Source organism: Lycorma delicatula, chromosome 5 (genome assembly GCF_047948215.1).
Source record: "Lycorma delicatula isolate Av1 chromosome 5, ASM4794821v1, whole genome shotgun sequence".
Taxonomy (NCBI): domain Eukaryota; kingdom Metazoa; phylum Arthropoda; class Insecta; order Hemiptera; family Fulgoridae; genus Lycorma; species Lycorma delicatula.
This window is the reverse complement of record NC_134459.1, coordinates 179,347,906-179,368,989: the sequence shown is the minus strand read 5'-3', so window position 1 is coordinate 179,368,989 and position 21,084 is coordinate 179,347,906. Positions and strand designations below refer to the sequence as shown.

The following is a 21,084-nucleotide window of genomic DNA, read 5'->3' as shown; positions in this document are numbered from 1 at the left end:
TACAACACAGTTTCTAATGTTTTAAAAAAATCTTCATTTCATTTATGTTTTGTTTGCATAATACCCAATAATAATTGTTATTCAGTAAACACACCTGCTCTCTAAATCAAAAGAAAATAATGATTTTAATTCAATTATTTATGCTGTAATAGTAGAAGTAAAGAATACACATTTGATGTTTATCCTCAGAATAAGAAATAAGAATAGTAGAACTGTGAAGAACAAGCTTACTATTTGAGAAAGGGAACTAGCTAATTTTTATTTTATGTTCTTCAAGTTTTTAATTTACAAATGTAAAAATGAAAAATGCCAAATGATGTTCTGCAAGAACATTTATGGAAATATAAGCTGTATGAAATTATCTTGGGACTGAATTCTGTACTCTAGTGAATTAGTAATATAAAATATAAATATCTGAATTAGTACAGAGATGTTAATTATGACTTACAATCAAATTTAATGAAAAAATATAAATACCATATATAAACAATCATGTTACGTTCATTAGTAAATATTTTATTAATTATGACTTAAAAATAATAAATGATGTAAAATGTAACTGCAAAAGTGCTTGTAAAATAATTATATTTCGTGGTTTATACAAACATAAAATATAAAGCGATACAACAAAGTTAAATGTCTGACAAATTAAATATATGCATATTTATCAAAGTATAATTTTATATATATTATAATAATAATAGAAGTATATAAGAATGTATTTTATAAACTAATAGATGACAAAATATGATATACACAAGAATAAATAGCTTACAAATAAATTTATTTTGATTGTACATAGCCACAATAAATCAAGTAAGTGCATATAAAATATTCTTAAAAATATTTATTTAATAAGCTCAGTAATAACGACTTCAAATATTGTTTCCATTGTGATCCCTGTACCGATATTTTAAATCAAAATTAATTATCATCAGCTGACAAAAATCACTTATTTTATATGTTCAAATACAAAATAATGATTGATAATATTCACAATTATTTGACATTTTGTCATTTTCTAATAATAATAATAATTCGAATTTGGGTAGGGCTTTAGTTAGAAAAACAAATACAAATAAATTACTAAACACATAGAAATATGCTTACACCAGACCTTTTCAATGTTTTAATTAGGACTCTCATAAACATTAGTGAAGTGTCTCTCTCTCTCTCTCACTCTCTGTGTGTGCGTGCACGCATGTGTGTTTTATTTAATAATTGTTTTTGACAAATGTAATGAATTTTAAACTTTGTATATGAGTGGATATATCGTTTCTGTAAGGGGATTTGCAAAGGTTGATTCTGATTTTTGTGAAATTCTGGGATATGTTTCTGAATCTTAGGTGAATGCATTTATGTCCAATACGGTAAGTATTCATATTTCTGAAAGCAATATTTATAGGCAATTTCATGTAATTGTTTCTTTTATCACTAAGTGTGATAATATATAAAATTAAGTCAAGATAAGTCACTGGCCTACGTAGTGTGAGTGGTAGCTTCTCAGCCTTTCATCTGGAGGTCCCAGGTTCGATTCCTGGTCAAGCAGGCATTTTTACATGCTACAAAAATTGTCATTCATCTCATCATCATAAATAAAGTCAAAATAAGGTGTCCTGCATTTATATTTGCGGTTAGTCGTACTGATAATGAAATTGGTCGAATGATGTTTCCTGTAGTTTCAATTAGGATTTTACAGCTAATTTTTAAACAAATGTATAAAACAAACTTTATGAAATCAGAAAACATATTAACAAAAATAATACATTAAATAAACAAATACAACAAAAAACGATTGTTATTTAACCATTTAAAAATAGATGTCACGATCAGTAACGTTGTTTATCAGTGCAGCGTTGATGAATAAATTCCTAAAAAAATATTCTGAAAGCATATTTCCACAAAAGTAGAAAACAGGTTGTATTAATTGTACATGTTTTTCTTTTAACCAAACTCCAACACAATTCTAAATGAATTATTTTTAATTCTACTTTAAAATTAACAACTCCTTCATACAGACAAGATTAATATATTTATATTAACAGAAACGTTTTCTAATACATTTTACAATTTCATTAAAAAGAAGTCTGTCCCATTTATTCTTAAATACTGGATTGCAGTCTTTTAATATTGGATGTTTATTCACATCACCAAAATTAATTATATTACCACAGATTACTAACAGATAATGAAACTGGCCAAACAGTAAAATTTTTTTACTGTAAAATAAGACAGAGTCTTATTTTGGTAAAGGCATTTTCTGGTCAGGAGTCTTGTAAAAGAAGTTTAGTATAATGGATAAATTCAAACCCAAAGTCAAAGAGGTTAAGAAAGTTTTTAAATTCACAACAAATTTCTTGGTGACTCAGACAAAATTATATTATACAATTAGTAATTATGAATATTAATATAATTTGCAACCGTACAAATTAATGAACATACTTAATCAAAATCAACAGGTTCTTTAAAAAAGCACCGATCTCTGTGGCAGAGTGGTGACGTCTCAGCCTTTCATCTGGAGGTCCTAGGTTCAAATCCAGGTCAGGCATGGCATTTTTCATATGCTACAAATTTCCATTCTCATAGGACAAAATGACCAAAACAGTTAAACTTCATCATCTCAACAAAAAAAAAGCGGCGTGTCCTAAAAAGAAATGAAGCACATATTTTTTACCAGACTACTTCCCTATGTGTTCACCTAATTTTGTAAGCATTAACAGTAATATTATTTCTAAGTATAAGGTACAAAATAAGATTTACCCGATTAAATGTAAGTTTAAAGGTTACTTGACTCATCCTATGTTTCTAAGTTTCATAAACGACCAGATATAATACAATGAGATTTTACTCCAACCAAACCATAGTTTTGCTAAAAATAACAGACAAAAGTGAATTACATTTGTGACACAAGTAAAAAATAAAAATCCATAATACAGTGGATTTGTTTCAACTAAACTGTTGAGCGATCTCATACTTAAAAACACATATTTTCAAGTTTGAAATAATGCTTTTAGTTTTCTCAAACTAAATTACACTGATATAAGGCAATCAGAGGATGGACCGATTCAATTATGGTACATTGAATTGAAAATTTTACTGTAATTTCTGTTATACTTATTTTCAAACTTTAATAATTTGTTACAGATTTAGCTTTAAAAAAACAATAAATTATACTGATTATTACATTGTAAACGGACCAGCTATTTTAACCGAAACATTTATCGAGTCAATTCTTTAATAGCAGTGATATATTACATTTATAATTCATGAAAGAAAAGTAGGTATTCTGAAGTTCAACGAAATATATAAAAATTTGTGACAATACAAAAGCAAAAATACTTTTTTATTATTATTATTATTATTATATTATAAACTGAAAAAGAAGAGTACAATAACAGCAAATCTGAATACAGCCAACTGTAGTGAGTTGAGACCGTAGAAAGGTCATTTTTATAATCTATTGTCTAAAAAAAATGAAAAAGATGAATTTTACTTTATTTTTATATAAATAGCTGTTTTCTTGAATTATTCATAATTAAAAAGGAAAAATAATTAAGAAAAATTCTCATACAGAATAAGGTGGTTCAATTTTATTTTATTTTTTGTTAATTAAATTTAAAAAGATACAATCTAATTTACTTTTAAAATATAATCAAAAGGAATAACAGAAAATAATAAGATATTTAGAAATATAAAATAAAGAAATAAATTGAAGTAATAAAAACAGCCTAATAAATGCACTGTTTGATGGGACAAACCTATAACACTGCAACCATGAATCGCCTGAATTATTGGCAACAGACAACGATGGGCATCTCCATCCATTGAATCGATTAGGAAACAAATAGGCGATGCTCACCACTGTATTTATCTTGGTAAAATGCATCAATCATCTTGCTGTATGGCAGAACAATTGAATAATGTTGACTTTATTTTTAATATAATAAATGCTTCGGTCAAAACAGCTGTGTATGTCGATGATGTTAAATCCATTATATTATAATATACAAATTTAAACAATTCAATATAATTCAATTCCATATATCGCTAAATAAAATTAAAAATATTTAACACAATTGATAACAACAGCTGTTAAATGTTATGATGTGACAGTATAGGTATTAAATACATGAGCACACGTTAACATTATATAACAGGCAAGGAATTAATTCACAAAACAAATCAACTTCATATAAAAATACATTTACTGTTTAAGCATACAATACTTAATAAAAAAAAAGAATAATAATAATAAACATCAGCATTAAAAATAACACTATTTTAGAAATAGTGTCTGATTAATTAATGATATCTGCAAATTTACATACTGAAAGATAAAAACAAAGCTCTATTAGCAATCACATTTTTGTATTTCATAATAAATTTCAAATAGAATTTTAACGGTGGTAAAACATAAAACAAATGAATGCTCACTCATTAATTTACACCAGTAACATGTTAATAAATGTTAAACTGAAATAACAAATATACTGACATTCCTATGAAAATTTGGTTAACATTAACAAGAGATAATATGATCAGATGTAAACTGATTTTATAATATGAATTAATATTTGTTTAAAACAGTAAAAACAATAAAAAAAATAACAACAACAAAGCTTATTCTAAATAAAGAATTTATAAGACTGAAATTACTGAGAAACTACAATGTGATTTCAGTTAAAGTTAAAATTGTACATAGTCATCCAAATAATCTTGACTTTGTTAAATGAATTTACAAATAAAATATTCCTAGAACAGTAGTATATATTATTATATAGATGCGCAACATTTTAAATAAACACTTTTTATTTTACCATTTCATCAAAGGATGTAATGATAAAGTCAACCGGTTGTTGATGCTATGTTCTTCTACCTCTTTTGACTGAGGTCAGTACAACAAAAATAATTATAAAAATGTATCCTCAATTACAAACAGTCTAATGAAGTATTACCAGAAAACTTTAACGGTCAATTAAACAATAGAATGCTTCATTTCATTAATTAACATAATAAAGTAAATTTATAAAATGTTAAAAAGAGATTGCCAAAATAATGATGTTCATGTAAAAATTTGGTTAACAATAAGAAATATTATAATCAGATGGAAAAATTGAAACTTTGTAATTTTTAATCTCTAGATAATTATTGAAATTTTTTTCATTAAGTGTATCGTGAGAGGGGGTTTACCAAATACTTAACCTATGCTTAGCCATTGGAGAAGAAAGAGCAGTCTGAGTTGATATTCACAGGCAGCCTCCTACCAAATACATAGAAGCATTGATTCTTCAGGTTCTGGGATCATTAGTATGAAGGACCAAGCAGAATCAAATCTTCAGCCACAAAAAAAATAATGAGGAGAAACGGATCAAGGATAAGGAAATAGGATAGAAAGCGAAAAGAGCAATCTATCCATCAGGGTAAGTAATGATGTTAATTATCTGCACGAATAAAAAATTCAAAATTATTATGATTATCAGAAAGTAAAACTATATCATATATATGCAAAATTTAAAATTTATACATTTAGTTGCAGATAATTATTTTTGAAGGTTTCACTTAAGAAAAATTGAAAATGTTGTACTGCAAGTATCTAATATCTGTTGTAAACAAAAGTACTTGTTTGTAAAAACTGTAAGCAAATAGTCTAGGAGAGTACAATGTCTAAAAAGTATAATGAAGTTAATACTGATGATGAAATTGAAAAATGTAAATAAACTATTTAAAAAATAACTAACAATATATAAAAACCCAAGTTCATTGTAACAGTTAGTATCAGAAAAGGTAAAATACATAATTTATAGTCTAATCGGTTATATGACCACAACTTCCAGCTCACACATTTTTCAATCTACTTACTTCACATCATGTTATCTTATAATTTACTTTTAATAGCACTGTAAAAATTGTTATACGTTCTAAGAAATATTGTAGCCATCACTCTGACATCATTGCCCCCAATCCCCTTCCAATATTAATTATGTAGCGTTAAAGCACACAGTACTGCAAACCATTTCAAAACTTAACAGAATTTCATTATGCTACAACATGAAATTAATGGGAAAGTAGATGTAGTGTTTTGTTTTTTTTCAGTACACAATGTACTTTATGCTACATCATAATTAGATGAACATCAGTCACAAAATGGTGAAGACATTAATGACAAGCAAAATCATTGGTGTTAAAGCAGGTAATGTCAGTAGACAAGAGATTATCTAAATTCTACAATAAGAAAGCATCCAAACAAACAGAAACCAGTGGATTCCTATTTGTGCAAATTTTTTGGCAACAGAAGTAAAATGGGCAAGATCTATTTCGGCAAAATTCTGCTGAATATTACTATTTGGCCAACAGAATAACCGATATAATTTCTAACTACACTGGTTTTCCAATAAATAATAAATTAAAATTTTTGTCCACTTTCTTAATAATTTTCATATATTATTTATATTACTCTCCCTCTATGAATCATAAGACCTTGCTGATGGTGAGGGAGCTTGAGTGCTCAGTGATACAGAGTAGCTGGACCGAAGGTGCAACCATATCGGAGAGATATCTGTTGAGAGCAAGACTAAGGAGTGATTCCTGAAAGAGGGCAGCAGCTCTTTTAGTAGTTATTAAGGATGTAGGTCAGGATGACTTAAACGGCCGTATCAACATCACTCAATCATGTGAGTACTGCGCAGCTGAAAGCAATGTAAAATTACAACTGCTTTTTTTCCAAGAAAATGTAACTCTGCATTTTCATATAACAAAGATGGAGGCGCCTTCCTTGGTAAAATACTCTGGAGGTAAACTAGTCCTCCGTTCCGATCTCCAGGTGGAGACTACTAAGGAAGAGGTTACCAGAAAATTAAAAAATAATATTCTACAATTCGGAGCGTGGAATGTTAGAAGTCTGAAAAGGTTGGTAGGTTAGACAATTTAAAGAGGGGAATGGACAGGATAAATGTAGATGTAGTAGGAATTAGCGAGCTTCGGTGGGAAGAGGAATACAACTTTTGGTCAAATGATTTTAGAATAATTAACTCAGCTTCAAATAATGGGCAGGCAGGAGTAGGTTTCATAATGAACAACAAGATAGGGAAGAGAGTAGAGTATTTCAAAATGCATAGCGATAGAATCATTGTAATAAGGATAAAATCAAAACCTAAACCAACAATTGTTAACATCATATGCCTACAAGCACCCATGATGATGATGAGGTAGTGTGTATACAAAGAAATTGACGAAGCAATTAAACACATAAAAGGGGATGAAAATTTAATAATAGTTGGAGATTGGAATGCAAGCATTGGAAAAGGCAAGGAAGGAAATATAGCGGGTGAATAAAGGTTGGGCAAAAGGAATGAAAGAGGGGACTGACTTATAGAATTTAGCATGAAGTTTAATTTAGTAACAGCCAACACCCAGTTTAAAAATCGTAATAGAAGAACATACACGTGGAAAAAGCCAGGTGATACTGCAAGGTATCAGATAGATTATATCATAGTTAAGCAAAGATTTAGAAATCAACTCGTCAACTGCAAAGCTTACCCTGAAGCAGACATTGACAGTGACCATAATTTAGTGATAATGAAATGTAGATATTGGGGTTTAAAATCCTGAAGAAAAGGTGATGAATCGGTGAAATTTAAAGAAGCTTGAGGAAGAGGAGGTAAAGAAGATTTTTTTGAGAACATCGCAAGAGGTTTGAGTAAAAAAGATGGTAGAAAATGTAAAAGAATGGGAAAATGCTAAAAAGGAAATTCTTAAATCAGCAGAAGCAAACTTAGGTGGAACAAAGAGAACTGGTAGAAAACCTTAGATTTCAGACAACATATTGCAGCTGATGGATAAACTTAGAAAATATATGAATGCTAGTGATGAAGAAAGTAAAAGGAACTATTGACAATTAAGAAATACTATAAACAGGAAGTGCAAACTAGCGAAAGAAGAGTGGATTAAAGAAAAGTGTTCAGAAGTGGAAAGAGAAATGAACATTGGTAAAATAGACGGAGCATACAGGAAAGTTAAGGAAAATTTTGGGGTACATAAATTAAAATCTAATAATGTGTTAAACAAAGATGGTACACCAATATATAATACGAAAGGTAAAGTCGATAGATGGGTGGAATATATTGAAGAGTTATACGGAGGAAATGAATTAGAAAATAGTGTTATAGAGGAAGAAGAGAAGTTGAGGAGGATGAAATGGGAGAAACAATACTGAGATTTGAATTTAAGAGAGCATTAAAAGATTTTAATGGCAGAAAGGCTCCTGGAATAGACGGAATACCTGCAGAATTACTGCGCGCTGCAGGTGAGGAAGCGATTGAGAGATTATACAAACTGGTGTGTAATATTTATGAAAAAGGGGAATTTCCATCAGACTTCAAAAAATTAATAAAATTAATAATTTTTAATTAAAATATGTCTTGATATTATATTTAATTCTATCCAATCAAGAGGAAAATAAACTAAAATAAATTACATTTAAGTTAATATATATATATATATATACTGCGGGACATTTCTCAGAATATAAATATAGCAAGTTACAAATTACTAGACAAGACTACCTACTTATGCATTGTAATCCTCCTTCATACATTAACTAATTGCAATTGTGTTGATGTTAACAATCATGAAACAAATTTTAAAATATACAGAATAATATGAACAAGTTTTTTTATGATTTTAAATCGACTGTTTTGTTTTACCATCTTTTTTATCTCTTACAAACATTTCAACATTAATAATTTGCTTAACTAGTAATCTTACTGTAATAAATCAACAGAACACAGAGTAACACAGCAGTATTAATTTTTAGATTACTACAATATTTCATCATCAACTTGCACACACCAATTGATCAGACTGTATACTCACATTTAAATTATTAATATTCAATACATCACCAAAAGATAAACCGATTAAAAATCATTTTGAAACATTAAAAAAGGACTGAATTACATCGATTAAATAAAGAATGTTCTACTCGATAAAGTTTTTAATCTATGTCATAAAAGCAAATTGTTTTAATTAAATTTTTAAATATTTATACCGTAAAAAGTTTTTGTTTAAAATAAAACTAACCAAAAATTATGTAATTATCCAAAACGTAAAAGGAAAAGTTATATAACAATTAAGACACAGAAAGCTTTTAATGCTATAAATTAAACAACAGTGGAATATTACAGACTCATATCACCAAATTCCTTATTCCATTTTTCATAAGCGGCTAAACTGAGTGGCGAAACACTTCTTCTGATCCTTTTTAATGATTCTACAAAATCCTGGAATGTTATATTACGTACACGTAATGGGTCAAGACTTCTCACCTGATCTGTATTTAATTCTGCAATACATACAAAACAAAACAGATAAAAAAATAATTATTCTACTTGCAATGCTGTCAAACGTGATGGTAGTTTAAGATTTTTCCATTATACTGCACAACATTCACATGTTGTGAATTACCAATTGCATGTGGTAATTATATGTCCATTTTAAAGCACAACTTCTTAGATGACCTAAGAAACCCATTCTGTGCCCAAAAGTAATTATTTCAGGTTCAAAGTATATACAAGCAAATTGATAGACACTATTTGACTTCCACTGGCTCCAGATGGAACAGCATTGCATCAAAGGTCAGAATAATTAATTGTTAATCTTGGCTTTTCTACTCTGTCTTTAGGTCTGTAGGTAAAGTTCATGTTAAATCACTGTAGTTAAATTCAGCTCTATATAAATTTATTCAAAAGTGCTCCAGTAATTCATGAGAAAAACTGACAAGACTTGTGCCTCATTAGTTATTGAATGCATATCCATGTTGTTTGACTTTACTACCAAATGACAATGTTTAACATCATTTATCTCAACAAGGGTAATTCCACGACTCAACTTTGACATTTTAAACAAAAACTTTCTATATTCTATTACAATAAGAAGAGAAGTTTTAAGGATCTGTTCTTTTTCAATCTTCAAAAATACAAAAATATGAAGATCAGTCAAATATAAACTGGAATTTGTTTCAAGTAACTTTATTGATGTGATAAAATTACAAATAAATTACCTTATATTTCTACACGGTTTCCTTCAATATAAATACATTTTCTTTTATCAGATAGGTAGCTTCCAAATCCCCTCATCAAAAAAACAAGATGGCTGCCCCAACAACAAATTGTGCACATAATGCTAGACTGCAAGATCATCTTAATCTTTTACCTCCTAGCGCTTCTTTCAGCAAATCAAACACATGGAAATCACATGGTGACAAGTCTGGAATTTATGGTGGATGTTCAAGGTGTCCGATGAATTTTTGGGAGTTTATTGCAACTCTGAGCTGCTGTATGCAGCTGTGGAGAAGGAGGACATTGCAAATCGGTTGCTGGTGTCTGTTGTATAAACAGCCCTGATGTCATCCAACAACTACCGTATACTACCATACTGGTATGCCATATTTACCGTCCTTTGTGAGTCAATCAGCAGCACACCTTTTGAGTCCTAACACGCAATCGCCAGAACTCTTCCAGCTGAGAAGTGTTTCTTGGCCTTGATCAGTGTTACCCACCCGCTTTTCCACCACTCCATACTTGTTCTCTTGCTTTCCAGGATGTGGTGAAGGACCCATTTCACTGCAGATCACAATACAGTCCAAAAATGCCTCTTCTTCTTCTTCTTCTTTCTCAAAGCGATTCAGAAGCTGCTGACAGAAGTCTTTCCAGAAATTTCTCAGTGCTTCAGTAACAGATGCGAAACCCACTTCTTAAACACTTTGGAGTATCCAAGAGTGTGACAACATTGTATGTACACTTCTAACAATTGTGCCAACCTCTAATGTAATTTAAGCGAAGTCACCTTCTACAAGATTACAAATGGCCTGAATGTTGTCATCATTGATGCTGTCTGTGAACGACATTCATGACTTTCATTCTCCACTGCATCATGACCACTTTGGAATTTTTTGGCCTGATTCAATACTTGAGTTTTTGACAGGGTAGCATCTTCAATCTGTGCCTTGAGTCACGTAAAATTTCAGAGGGTTTGACACCTTTACCGGCAAGAAATCAAATTATAATTCATCACACAACAGACAATGGTACCTGCTACTCAGACATTCTGCTATTGACATAGGAACATGACCTACAGGCGTGGCTGGCCGGTTGCTCCCCTCCACACATATCCAACTAACTACTCACAGTATCCCATGACATTCACTGCTCTTCCTCGGTCCACATAGCAAAATTCCATTTTATATTTGAACGGATCATTCAAATGACCCAACAAATATAAAAAAATTAAATATGATTTTATTATTTGATTTTTAATCACTTGGTTCTATACGAGCGTCTCATATGTAACTCAACAGAAATTGCCAGTTCATTATTTTTATAACCTTTTATTTGTTTTAGTTCGTGACTCCCTGAATTTTTAACTATTTTTTTTTGTACTGCATTATATTTTTACCTTCCTGCTTGAACAGAAACTATACAGCTACATAGTATATTATATGAGGGAAAGTAAAAGATTCTAAAAGGATGTATGCACCTATAAATTTTGTTGGCCTGATTTTTGCTTGATACTGCCAGACTGAAAGGATCGATTTCAATGAAATCTGAAACAACGATTTCTGTATATGTTGCACTAAGGTCATTTAATTTTGGTTACTATCGGTCACGGGGGCAGGGAGGTATGACTTTATGGGTCCCATGTCACAAAATTTTACTCAGAAGTTAGGAAAAATATTTTCATATAATTTAATGCCACTTAGGAAGTACAGATAATTTCTGTTGTGTTTGGGTTTATTCAAACTCCTATAGAGGTGGGGCAAAATAATTTTTCTTTTTTAATGTTCCTGGATTTAAAATCACATTCTTATTACTAATTATATGATTCCATTATATTAGTAAATTACTTTGACTATGTATTTGGCCAATTTCATTCGGAGGCGGGTGATAATAAATCTAATGTTTTTGCATTTTTTTCATCATTTATCATTCCAAACTCGTTAACTTCATTTGATATTTACAGTTGCCTACTGGAAGAACGAGCCATACAGTCTTTGTTTGCTCAGGGCACAAAAACCATTGACCTTTGGGCTATCACGAATGTCCTGCAAGTTTAATGAGGGTTTTCACCATCCTATATTTGCCAGTTATGGGTGTTCACTTTGCCACTGATGTGAAACCTAATATTTTTAGACTGGATTAACAAATTATTATGAAATTTTGTATAATGACTTCTGAATATGGGGCACTGATGCCACTTAATATTGGTTACAATAGGTGAAGGGGGTGGAATACGGTAAGCATGGATTCTATACCACAAAATATTAGAATAATTTGTTTTATATAATTCTTTACTCGTCAACTAACATGCTTTGATGTTCCATTAAAATTTTCTTCAAAGCTAGGAAGTTATGCAAGTCTTTACTTAATTTTTAAAATATAAATCAAACAAATATAACTGAATGGTCCCAATCATATAACATTTGGGAAACTGATCGTTATATTCAGGTCATTTTTAAATTGTTTTAAACGGATTCAGATAGACATAAAAAAGAATTATTTTATAGGATTGAAATTATTATTAGAATTACTGTACTAATAACAGATTTTCTATTATATAACAATTACACTATACAGTAAAACAGAGGTACAGCAATTAAATATTAAGGTATCATTTTCCTCAGTGTGGCTGAATTATATACAATAATAAGCCAGTTTTTCTCAACCTTTCAGTATTTGCAACCCAATTTTCAATCATAATTTTCATTGCGCCCCCCTCTCATACAATAACAAGATAAACAATAATAAAGTATTTCAAGTATTTTGATGCTAAAGCTACACTACGACCTTAATTACAAACCTTACAAATTACCAAGAATAAGTAAATTTGTTGACATTTGGCAACACTGATCCATCGCATTGACAAAACCAGAATCTATTGCTCTCTGTCTTGTGTCCACCATATTTGACATTCTTGCGGCTTTGCAAGAAGTTCTGATTTGTCTTGAACATTCTGGAACGTCTTCGCAAAAGTTTATAAATGCTGCACCTTGTTCAATTCCAGCCAGTCTCAGTTGAGTTGCTCCTTCTCACTATCAAATCTATTGTGAATGTGTATGTTGTAATTTGCGTTGTAATTACAATTCACGGTATTAAATATTTATACAAAATCATGGAAAAATTTTAAAGCGGGCATAAGCGAGTATTAAACGATAGTGAATCATCAAGTGCACAGACGAGCGTGGTTCCAAAAATAAAATTAAAAAAATATTTTCAAGAATACTTAAATTTTGGGTTTGCCAGTACTGAAGTGAATGAAGAAGAAAGGCCCCTGTGTGTCATTTGTTCAAAAATTTTGACAGCAGACAGCAGAAACCTAATAAAGTTAAAAGAAATTTGGAAACGCTTCACAGTATGTTAAGAAATCACAAGAATTCTCTGAATTAAAATCATATGTAAAACAAACACCATTTTTAAAAAAAAGAATAATTTTTAATGAGTAGAATAATATTTTTTACAGTCTTTACTTGTCAACTAACATGCTTTAATCTTCCACTAAAATTTTCTTCAAAGCTAGGAAGTTACGTCAAGTCTTTACTAGATTTCTAAAATATAAATGAATGATTTCAGTCATATAACATTTAGGAAACTGATCGATACATTCAGGTCATTTGTGAATGAAAAAGCTTTTACCTGCCTCTTACAAAGTTTCATATAAAATAGCCAGATGTAAAAAGCCTCACACCATTGGTGAAGATTTTTGCCATCTACAATTGAGATTGCAGAAACTATGTTTGGAGATAATTTTACTAAACAATTGCAGTTCATACCTCTTATCAAATGATACTGTTTGCCCATCAAATTGGTTATATAGCTTTTGAGAAGTTGCATGACAGATTGTTTTCAAAGCAGCTTGAACTGAATCTGTTGAGGCAATAGGTAGCAATAAAGATGCTAATTTCACTGCCTATGTTCGATTTTGTGATGCTATGTCAGCAGTAGAAGAACTACTTTTCTGCAAACCAATAGAATTCAAAGCAACAGTACTCGCATTATTTGCTATCTTAAATGATTTTATAAACGAGGTAAATATACAGTGGACAAATTGTGTCGGATTATGCATCAATGGTGCTCGTTCAATGTCTGGAAGATTCCAAAGTATACAAGTACTTGTAAAACAAAAATCTCCACAGTGTGTCTGAAAAGATTGCATGATCCACAGAGAAGCTCTGGCTTCCAAAGAAATGAGTCCTGGGCTGAATACTGTGCTAACGATGCTTGTAACCGTAGTAAATTATATAAAAATAAGATCTCTAAAATCACAAATCCTTTCTGCACTTTGTAAAGACGTGGGTGCAGTACATTCAGTGTTACTATTTTATTGTGAGGCAAGATGTTATCATGCGGGGAATTTTTGCAACGTGTTTATGAATTAAGAGATGAAATCACCATTTTTCTCGAAGAGGAAAACCGGCCGGAAGCAGAGAAGTTTTGAGATGGTTTATTTGTGATGGAATTGAGCTACTTGGTCAACATATTCAAAAAATTAAATACCTTGAATCTTCAACCCCAAGGAGCAAATACACATACGTTGGATAACAGTGATAAAGTAATGCTTTTTGTACAAAACTATAATTGAAGAGCAGAAATTTAAAGCAAAAACCTAGAAATGTTTGCAAATGTGGATGAATAAGTTAAAACTTACAAGCCTGAAGAACATGTGAAAGTTGTTATTGTAATCATTGAAAATCATTTGCATTTGAATTTTCATGATTGAAAATCACGCTGGCAAAGAAATTTAAGAAGTATTCTCTTGATAGTCAACTTAAAGCAAGTTACTATCCAATTCAAAATATTCCTGAAGGGCTCTCGACTGCCGAAGAAGAAATCTTCATAGACTTTTTTTCATGTGGCGATTTCGAAAGACAGTTTTGTAATAAATCACTCTTTGAATTTTGGGCAGGGATGGATATTAAGTTTTCTGCACTGAAAACAAGAGCATTTCGTATACTATTACCATTTTCAACAACCTACTTTTGAGAAACCGGATTTTCTGTGGTGGCTGCTTTGAAGACAAAATACAGATCTCAGCTAAATATAGAGAAAGAACTAAGAATGTCTATTTCTAACATTAAAGCTTCCTTTCAATAAATTAATAAATCTTTTTAATATTTTCTTTTTGATATGCTCACAGCCCCCATTTAGTGTTATCACGCCTCCCTAGGGGGGCGCACCCCACAGGTTGAGAAACAGTGCAATAAGCCATTTGTAATATGACATAGATCCCACCTGACGTCAATTTCATTAAGTCTGTAGCCAGCAAGTCAGGCATTACCTCTACAGCTATGGCATTAATTCTAAGTCTTAGCTCAACAAGATCAGCAGGTAAAGGAGGTACTAGATAAACTCGATCTTTAATGAAAGCCCACAAGAAAAAATTTAATGTGGTCAAATCTTGGGAGTGAGGTGGCCATGAAACTGGACCATCACAACCGATCCACAGACTGGGAATCAAGTATCAAGAAAATCTTGAACTTCTAGGTGGTAGTGAGGCCTCCATCTTGGTCATTGAAGCATGTCCATATAAACAATACAATTTATGGTTACCTCCTGGAAGAAGAACAAGCCATGGTTTTTGTGCTTATGGTACAAAAACCATTCACCTTGGGGCTATCACAAATGTTTTCACAGTTTCATGAGGGTTTTTGCTATCCTATATTTTCCATTTATGGGTGTTCACTTTGCCACTGATGTGAAATGTTGACTCATTACTAAATATTGGTCTAAAATATATTGTTGTCTGCAATTCATCTGTCATTTCCACACAAAACTTCAGTCGAGCAACTTTGTCGTCATCTGTAACATGTTGAACTGTAGTTAGATTTCTAACTTCAAGTGTAATCATTTATGTAAGACACACCAAACAGTCGTTTGTTGAATGCCAGTCTCATGTAGAATTGATTTGTTCAAACTAAGTAAAAGCTTTCTCTGCAGAGAAAGCTGTTGAGTTGTTCTACAGCAGCTTCAGAGATGAATGGGTGTCCTGGTGATTTTATATGTTTAACAGAACAACCTACCAAAATGAAGTTTGGTGCCAAGAGTAAATTATATGCCTACTAGGAGGCTCCCTACTACACACCGGGTTGGTCTAGTGGTGAATACGTCTTCGCAAATCAGCTGATTTCGAAGTCGAGAATTCCAATGTTCAAATCCTAATAACTGCAGTTACTTTTATAAGGATTTGAATACTAGATCGTGGATACCGGTGTTCTTTGGTGGTTGGGTTTCAATTAACCACACATCTCAGAAATGGTCGACCTGAGACTGTGCAAGACTACGCTTCACTTACACTCATATATATCATCCCTATTCATCCTCTGAAGTAATACCTGATGGTGATTCCCGGAGGCTAAACAGGAAAAAAAAGGAGGCTTCCACCATACTCTAAAAAAAGTATGCTGAACTGCATTTACCGACTGCAAATTGTAAAACCTAAATACACAGTGTGTAACCGTTCTAAATTTTGTGGGTTACGAACAATATTATGTCATAAAGAAAAAAGTTTCAATATTTTAAAAAGTAGTTAAATATTCATCGGCTTAGCTGATATTAAAAACAGAAAATAGGCAAGATAGTATTATATTATTTTAATAGTTAAATAAACGTAATTAGTTTGATAAGAAATTGTATTACATAACTTTGTTTTTTGATGTCTGACATGGTCTGGATAGCCAGACGGTGATGTCATCGTGGGCTGGTGAGTGCATATATATTCTCAGAAAAAAGTGTGTATGTGCATAGATACGAACGGGCGTCTGGTGGGGGAAGCCAGACTGACATTTTTTTTGTTTTGGGTGTGGTGTGAATTTAGCAGTCATGGAGAAAGGACGTGTTTAAGTTATATAGCACAGAAGTGGTGATGTGTTCTTTGTTCGATATGACAGGACAGTGAGACTGGGTAAATAGGTGTATTCGATGCGAGGTCATCATTATTTTTATACGTGCAAAAAGTATCCTTATATATATGAAGGGAAAAATTAATATTAAAATAATTTTTTTTTTTTAATAATACGACAAACGAGTAGTGTGGAAATGTGTTTTCTATGATTCCATATATATGATTCAAAATATATGATTCCATATAATTTTGATATGCTTAATATGTCTAATTAATGTAAAAAAAATTATTTTTTGTATTGTTAATGTTAATTATTTTTTTATTTTTAATAATATACTTGTGTGTCAGACTACATAGCCAAAGTACATTATTTCGTTATTCCTGCTTTAATTTGAATTATTTAGTTATTAAGCTTTTATTTTATATTGTATAATTGATTCATTTGAGCTTTTCAAATTTAAATTTTTTTATTTTTTCATTGGTAGTAAGCTCGCAAGTGAGCACGTTCCGCACCAGTAAATGTATCCATTTTTAACAACACTGGTGACAGTGTTGGTTCTCAAATTCAGTACCAGTGAACTACAACATGAGTCAGAACATGATGTGTTTTTCTATGAAATGAGACCTCAACCGAATCAGTAACTTATCTAAATAAATTTTTATATGCTATATATAATTTATATTTATGTATAAAATAATAGAAAATAAATAATACCCAACTAAAATTTTAGTGCGATTCATACCTCGGATGGGCCCTAATGCAGCATCTTTAGCCAAATTCGTAAGATCAGAACCAGAATACCCTTCGGTTAATGTAGACAAAACACACAATTCAGAATAACTCAATGGATTATCATGGCGACTGAGTAATCTCTGCAGTAATATGACACGTGTGTTTGCATCTGGTAATCCTACATAAATACGTTTGGAAAATCTCCTGAAATGCAATAAAAAATTTTAAATAATAATCACAATACTCTGAGTACATTCTACATACATAGAAATATTAATTTAAATCATTAACGATAATTTATTAAAGATTAATCATATATAATTTTTTAATCCTATAAGTCCATTGTTCCTAAATTTAGACGATTAAAAAACGGGTAAAAACAGATAAATATATCTATCTACTCAGCAATAATTTAAATGATAGAAAAGTAACAAAAAGTAATTTAGGTACCGGTATATAAAAACCTTAGATAATAAGAAATAGTACAGTACATTAGAAATGATGGATCAAACCAAAATAAATAAATGCAAAAGATTATGTGAAGGAAAGAAATTGAATGACGAATAAGAAGAAATCAATTTATTAGAATGTGAAAAGTAGCAAAGGACTGAGTGAAGGAGAGACGTAGATGTAACGAGACAGAAAAAAATATTTTGTAAAGGTAGATCTAGCAAACATAAAAATAGATGATAGGAATACGTAGGATTGTGTAGAGGGAAAATTATTTGATAAAATGACAGAGGAGGAAAAAAGCAATGTTTCTGAAATGTGGTATTACAGGAAAAAATTGAAAATAATAGTTTAAAACCCACATTTTAAGATAAATTAAACAAACTGATGTTTGTGGCAAAATCTTGTTAAAAGAATCACAAAATTAATGAACTATACATCTTAAAATTAAGTTTAAAAAATAGAAAAGACAAATATTACAATATATTATACAGATAAGCGAGTATGATAAAATGTGAGAATTACATAACTGAGACTGATATAAAGGAGAAATGAATGAAAGAAGTGAATCAAATTAACCAATCGCTACACTAGAAAGGCCCGCAATTAAAAATAATTGCAATCTTGTTGCTATTTAGAAATTTTGATTAACTCTCCTTTTTTATAGTTTGAAAATTTAATTTTGTAAATCTCATCAGCAAAATGGTATTCTTATACAATGAGCTATCAAATATCGTATTAGATCTACCACCTATCAAAAATGCTACAACTTGCTGTGAATGATGAATAACCAAACCATAAGTTTAATCAGTGCCCAATGTAATGAAGTACAATTTTACAAATGAACTCACACACCCTGCCTAACGTAACCACAAATATCTATTCTTTCTGATAGTCACTCTTGTTTTCTAAAATAATGAACAAAGGTTTTTAATTTTTTTCCCGTTTTTTTTTTTTTTTTTTTTTTTATCCAAAGTTCAAACAATTTGCTTTCCTATTCCTAATTTATCAAAAAGTTTTGTTTACAAATTCGCATTTTTCTATCTAAAACATAGGTTGAAGTTTTTTTCACAGAAATTACCTTACACTTTTGGTTTCAGCTGCCATTTTACAAACTTAATTTATTGAAAAGATCATTAAGCTCAATTATAATCAATGGCATGCTATTCCTTGCAATTGCACAAGACTTTATTAAAAATAGGAAATGACAAAGCATATAGATTTATAAGGTGCTTACACTACTAAAATTTCTTGAAATCAAAGAGTAGCAAGTTGTTCAAAGTGCTTTTAAAGCAATAGCAGGGTGTATTTGTTAATAAACAGATCAAATTGTAATCTATAAAAATATGACAACTCTAAATTAACCCTTTGCAGTCCTTTTATAGTAAATGACCAACTAGCCTAGAGTGAATTTTATTTTCACTGATATCCCAGCCAGGTGCAATTTTTATAGCAAGGGAAATGTGATATTTCTGTCTCGTCTGAAATTTAATTTCTCTGCAATTTCCAACATTTATTTTATTACATTATGACACTTGGAAGTTTATTTTTAAGTTAATAAATTTATTTTCATACTTAAAAATTATTTTAATTATCTGTAGGTAAAATTAAAAAAAATAGTATAATAAAATTGAAAATAAATCATAAAATAATGCAAACTACAGCTACAACTAAATGTTTATAATTACTATTCTTAAATGAATGATTTATTATTATTATTATTATAATTTATAAAAGAAGTATGCAAAATACGAAGAAAAAAAGTTTAGCAATATTTTTTAACACAGTGATACTTCTCAAAACATTCACCAAGATGAAGGGCTGGTTTTTGACTGCGAGTATTGCAGTAAAACACAGTTTCTTTTCTACCGTCCTTAACCTTCCTATCACTACACACTGCAGTGATACTCTTTATGCCTATTTGATGCTCCTTTTTAAACAAAATGAGGTTTATTATTCAAACGCTCTTCAGTATCAGAATTTGAGGGTTGCCCTCTTTTTCTTCTCTCCTCATTATGGATATCACCAACCAGTTGGTAAAGCAAACATTTGCGAAACCTCTTATAAACGAGTGTATTTTCATTTTCTACCCATTTATCCCAGCAATATAAAAAAATAGGCGATTACAATCCCAACCTCAAGCAACCAAAAGAACATCTTTCACCACCAATTTATAGATTTTCTTACAAAAGCATAACTAGCTATATAATGGTCACCTTGATCAACCGCACCCATCTTAGCTGTATAGTCACAAATTAAAGTAAGTTTGTTGAATTCAGTCATATTATTTTTATTTACTCTTTGAACAGTCTGTGTACTTGTGTTATGATATGTTAATAATAAAGAAACTATCTGTTTGTCTTTCCATGCAAGTAACATGAATTTGGTGCCATAATGATATGCAACCTGCTCATGAACTCTAATTTAAAAATTTTTAAGAACTTCAAGGACTTCCTTACGGTTTAATATAATATTTCCAGTGGTAGGCACTCTGTGCTTATAAAGTTCAAGTGCTAAATTAGGATTGGTGTAAAACCGATCAATATATAAATTGTAATCTAAACCCTGACTGTAAGGCACAACTTTGTTGAGAAGATGGAGAACCACTCGACTTGTAAAAGGAAGTTCTGGTTGATCTAGAGCATCTGTTGTTGCCTTCCCAAAATAGAGAATAAATGTAAATATATAACCACTCATGCAATCTGCCATAGACCCTATTTTGTGGGCTTCATAGGTTTGTGCATTTAAATTTAATTCTTCCCTTAAAACCACAGTACTTTCATCGATAACAATATTTTGTGCTGGAATAAAGTTTTCCCTACATTGTTTATCAATATACTCGGACTCATTTTTCTGCAATATACATTTCTTACCTTTCTGCCTCTCGAACAAACTCCTGCATTTGACTGATTTGGAGAACATAAATGAAATTCCCCAAAAATTTGAAGGAAGCAATGATGCACAAATACATCTTTAAAGAATGACATTTTATCCAGCCATTCTTCTGACCA

General features: G+C 30.7%; 1 protein-coding gene across 2 annotated transcripts in view; it reads right to left on the bottom strand.

Moving 5' to 3' along the window:
• Window positions 1-1,182: 1,182 nt before the first annotated feature.
• spas (spastin) overlaps window positions 1,183-21,084 on the bottom strand; it is a 42,832-nt gene continuing 22,930 nt past the window's right edge. Inside the window, exons 7-8 of one of the 2 annotated variants that reach the window (XM_075367653.1) lie at window positions 17,634-17,827; window positions 1,183-2,869 (exon numbers count right to left, since the gene is read on the bottom strand). In XM_075367653.1, the coding sequence (XP_075223768.1) occupies window positions 2,793-2,869; window positions 17,634-17,827 (271 nt within the window). In that variant the 3' untranslated portion in view covers window positions 1,183-2,792. Of the gene's footprint in view, window positions 2,870-4,340; window positions 9,341-17,633; window positions 17,828-21,084 lie in introns of those variants that run through there. The other variant, XM_075367652.1, reaches the window with a different exon arrangement.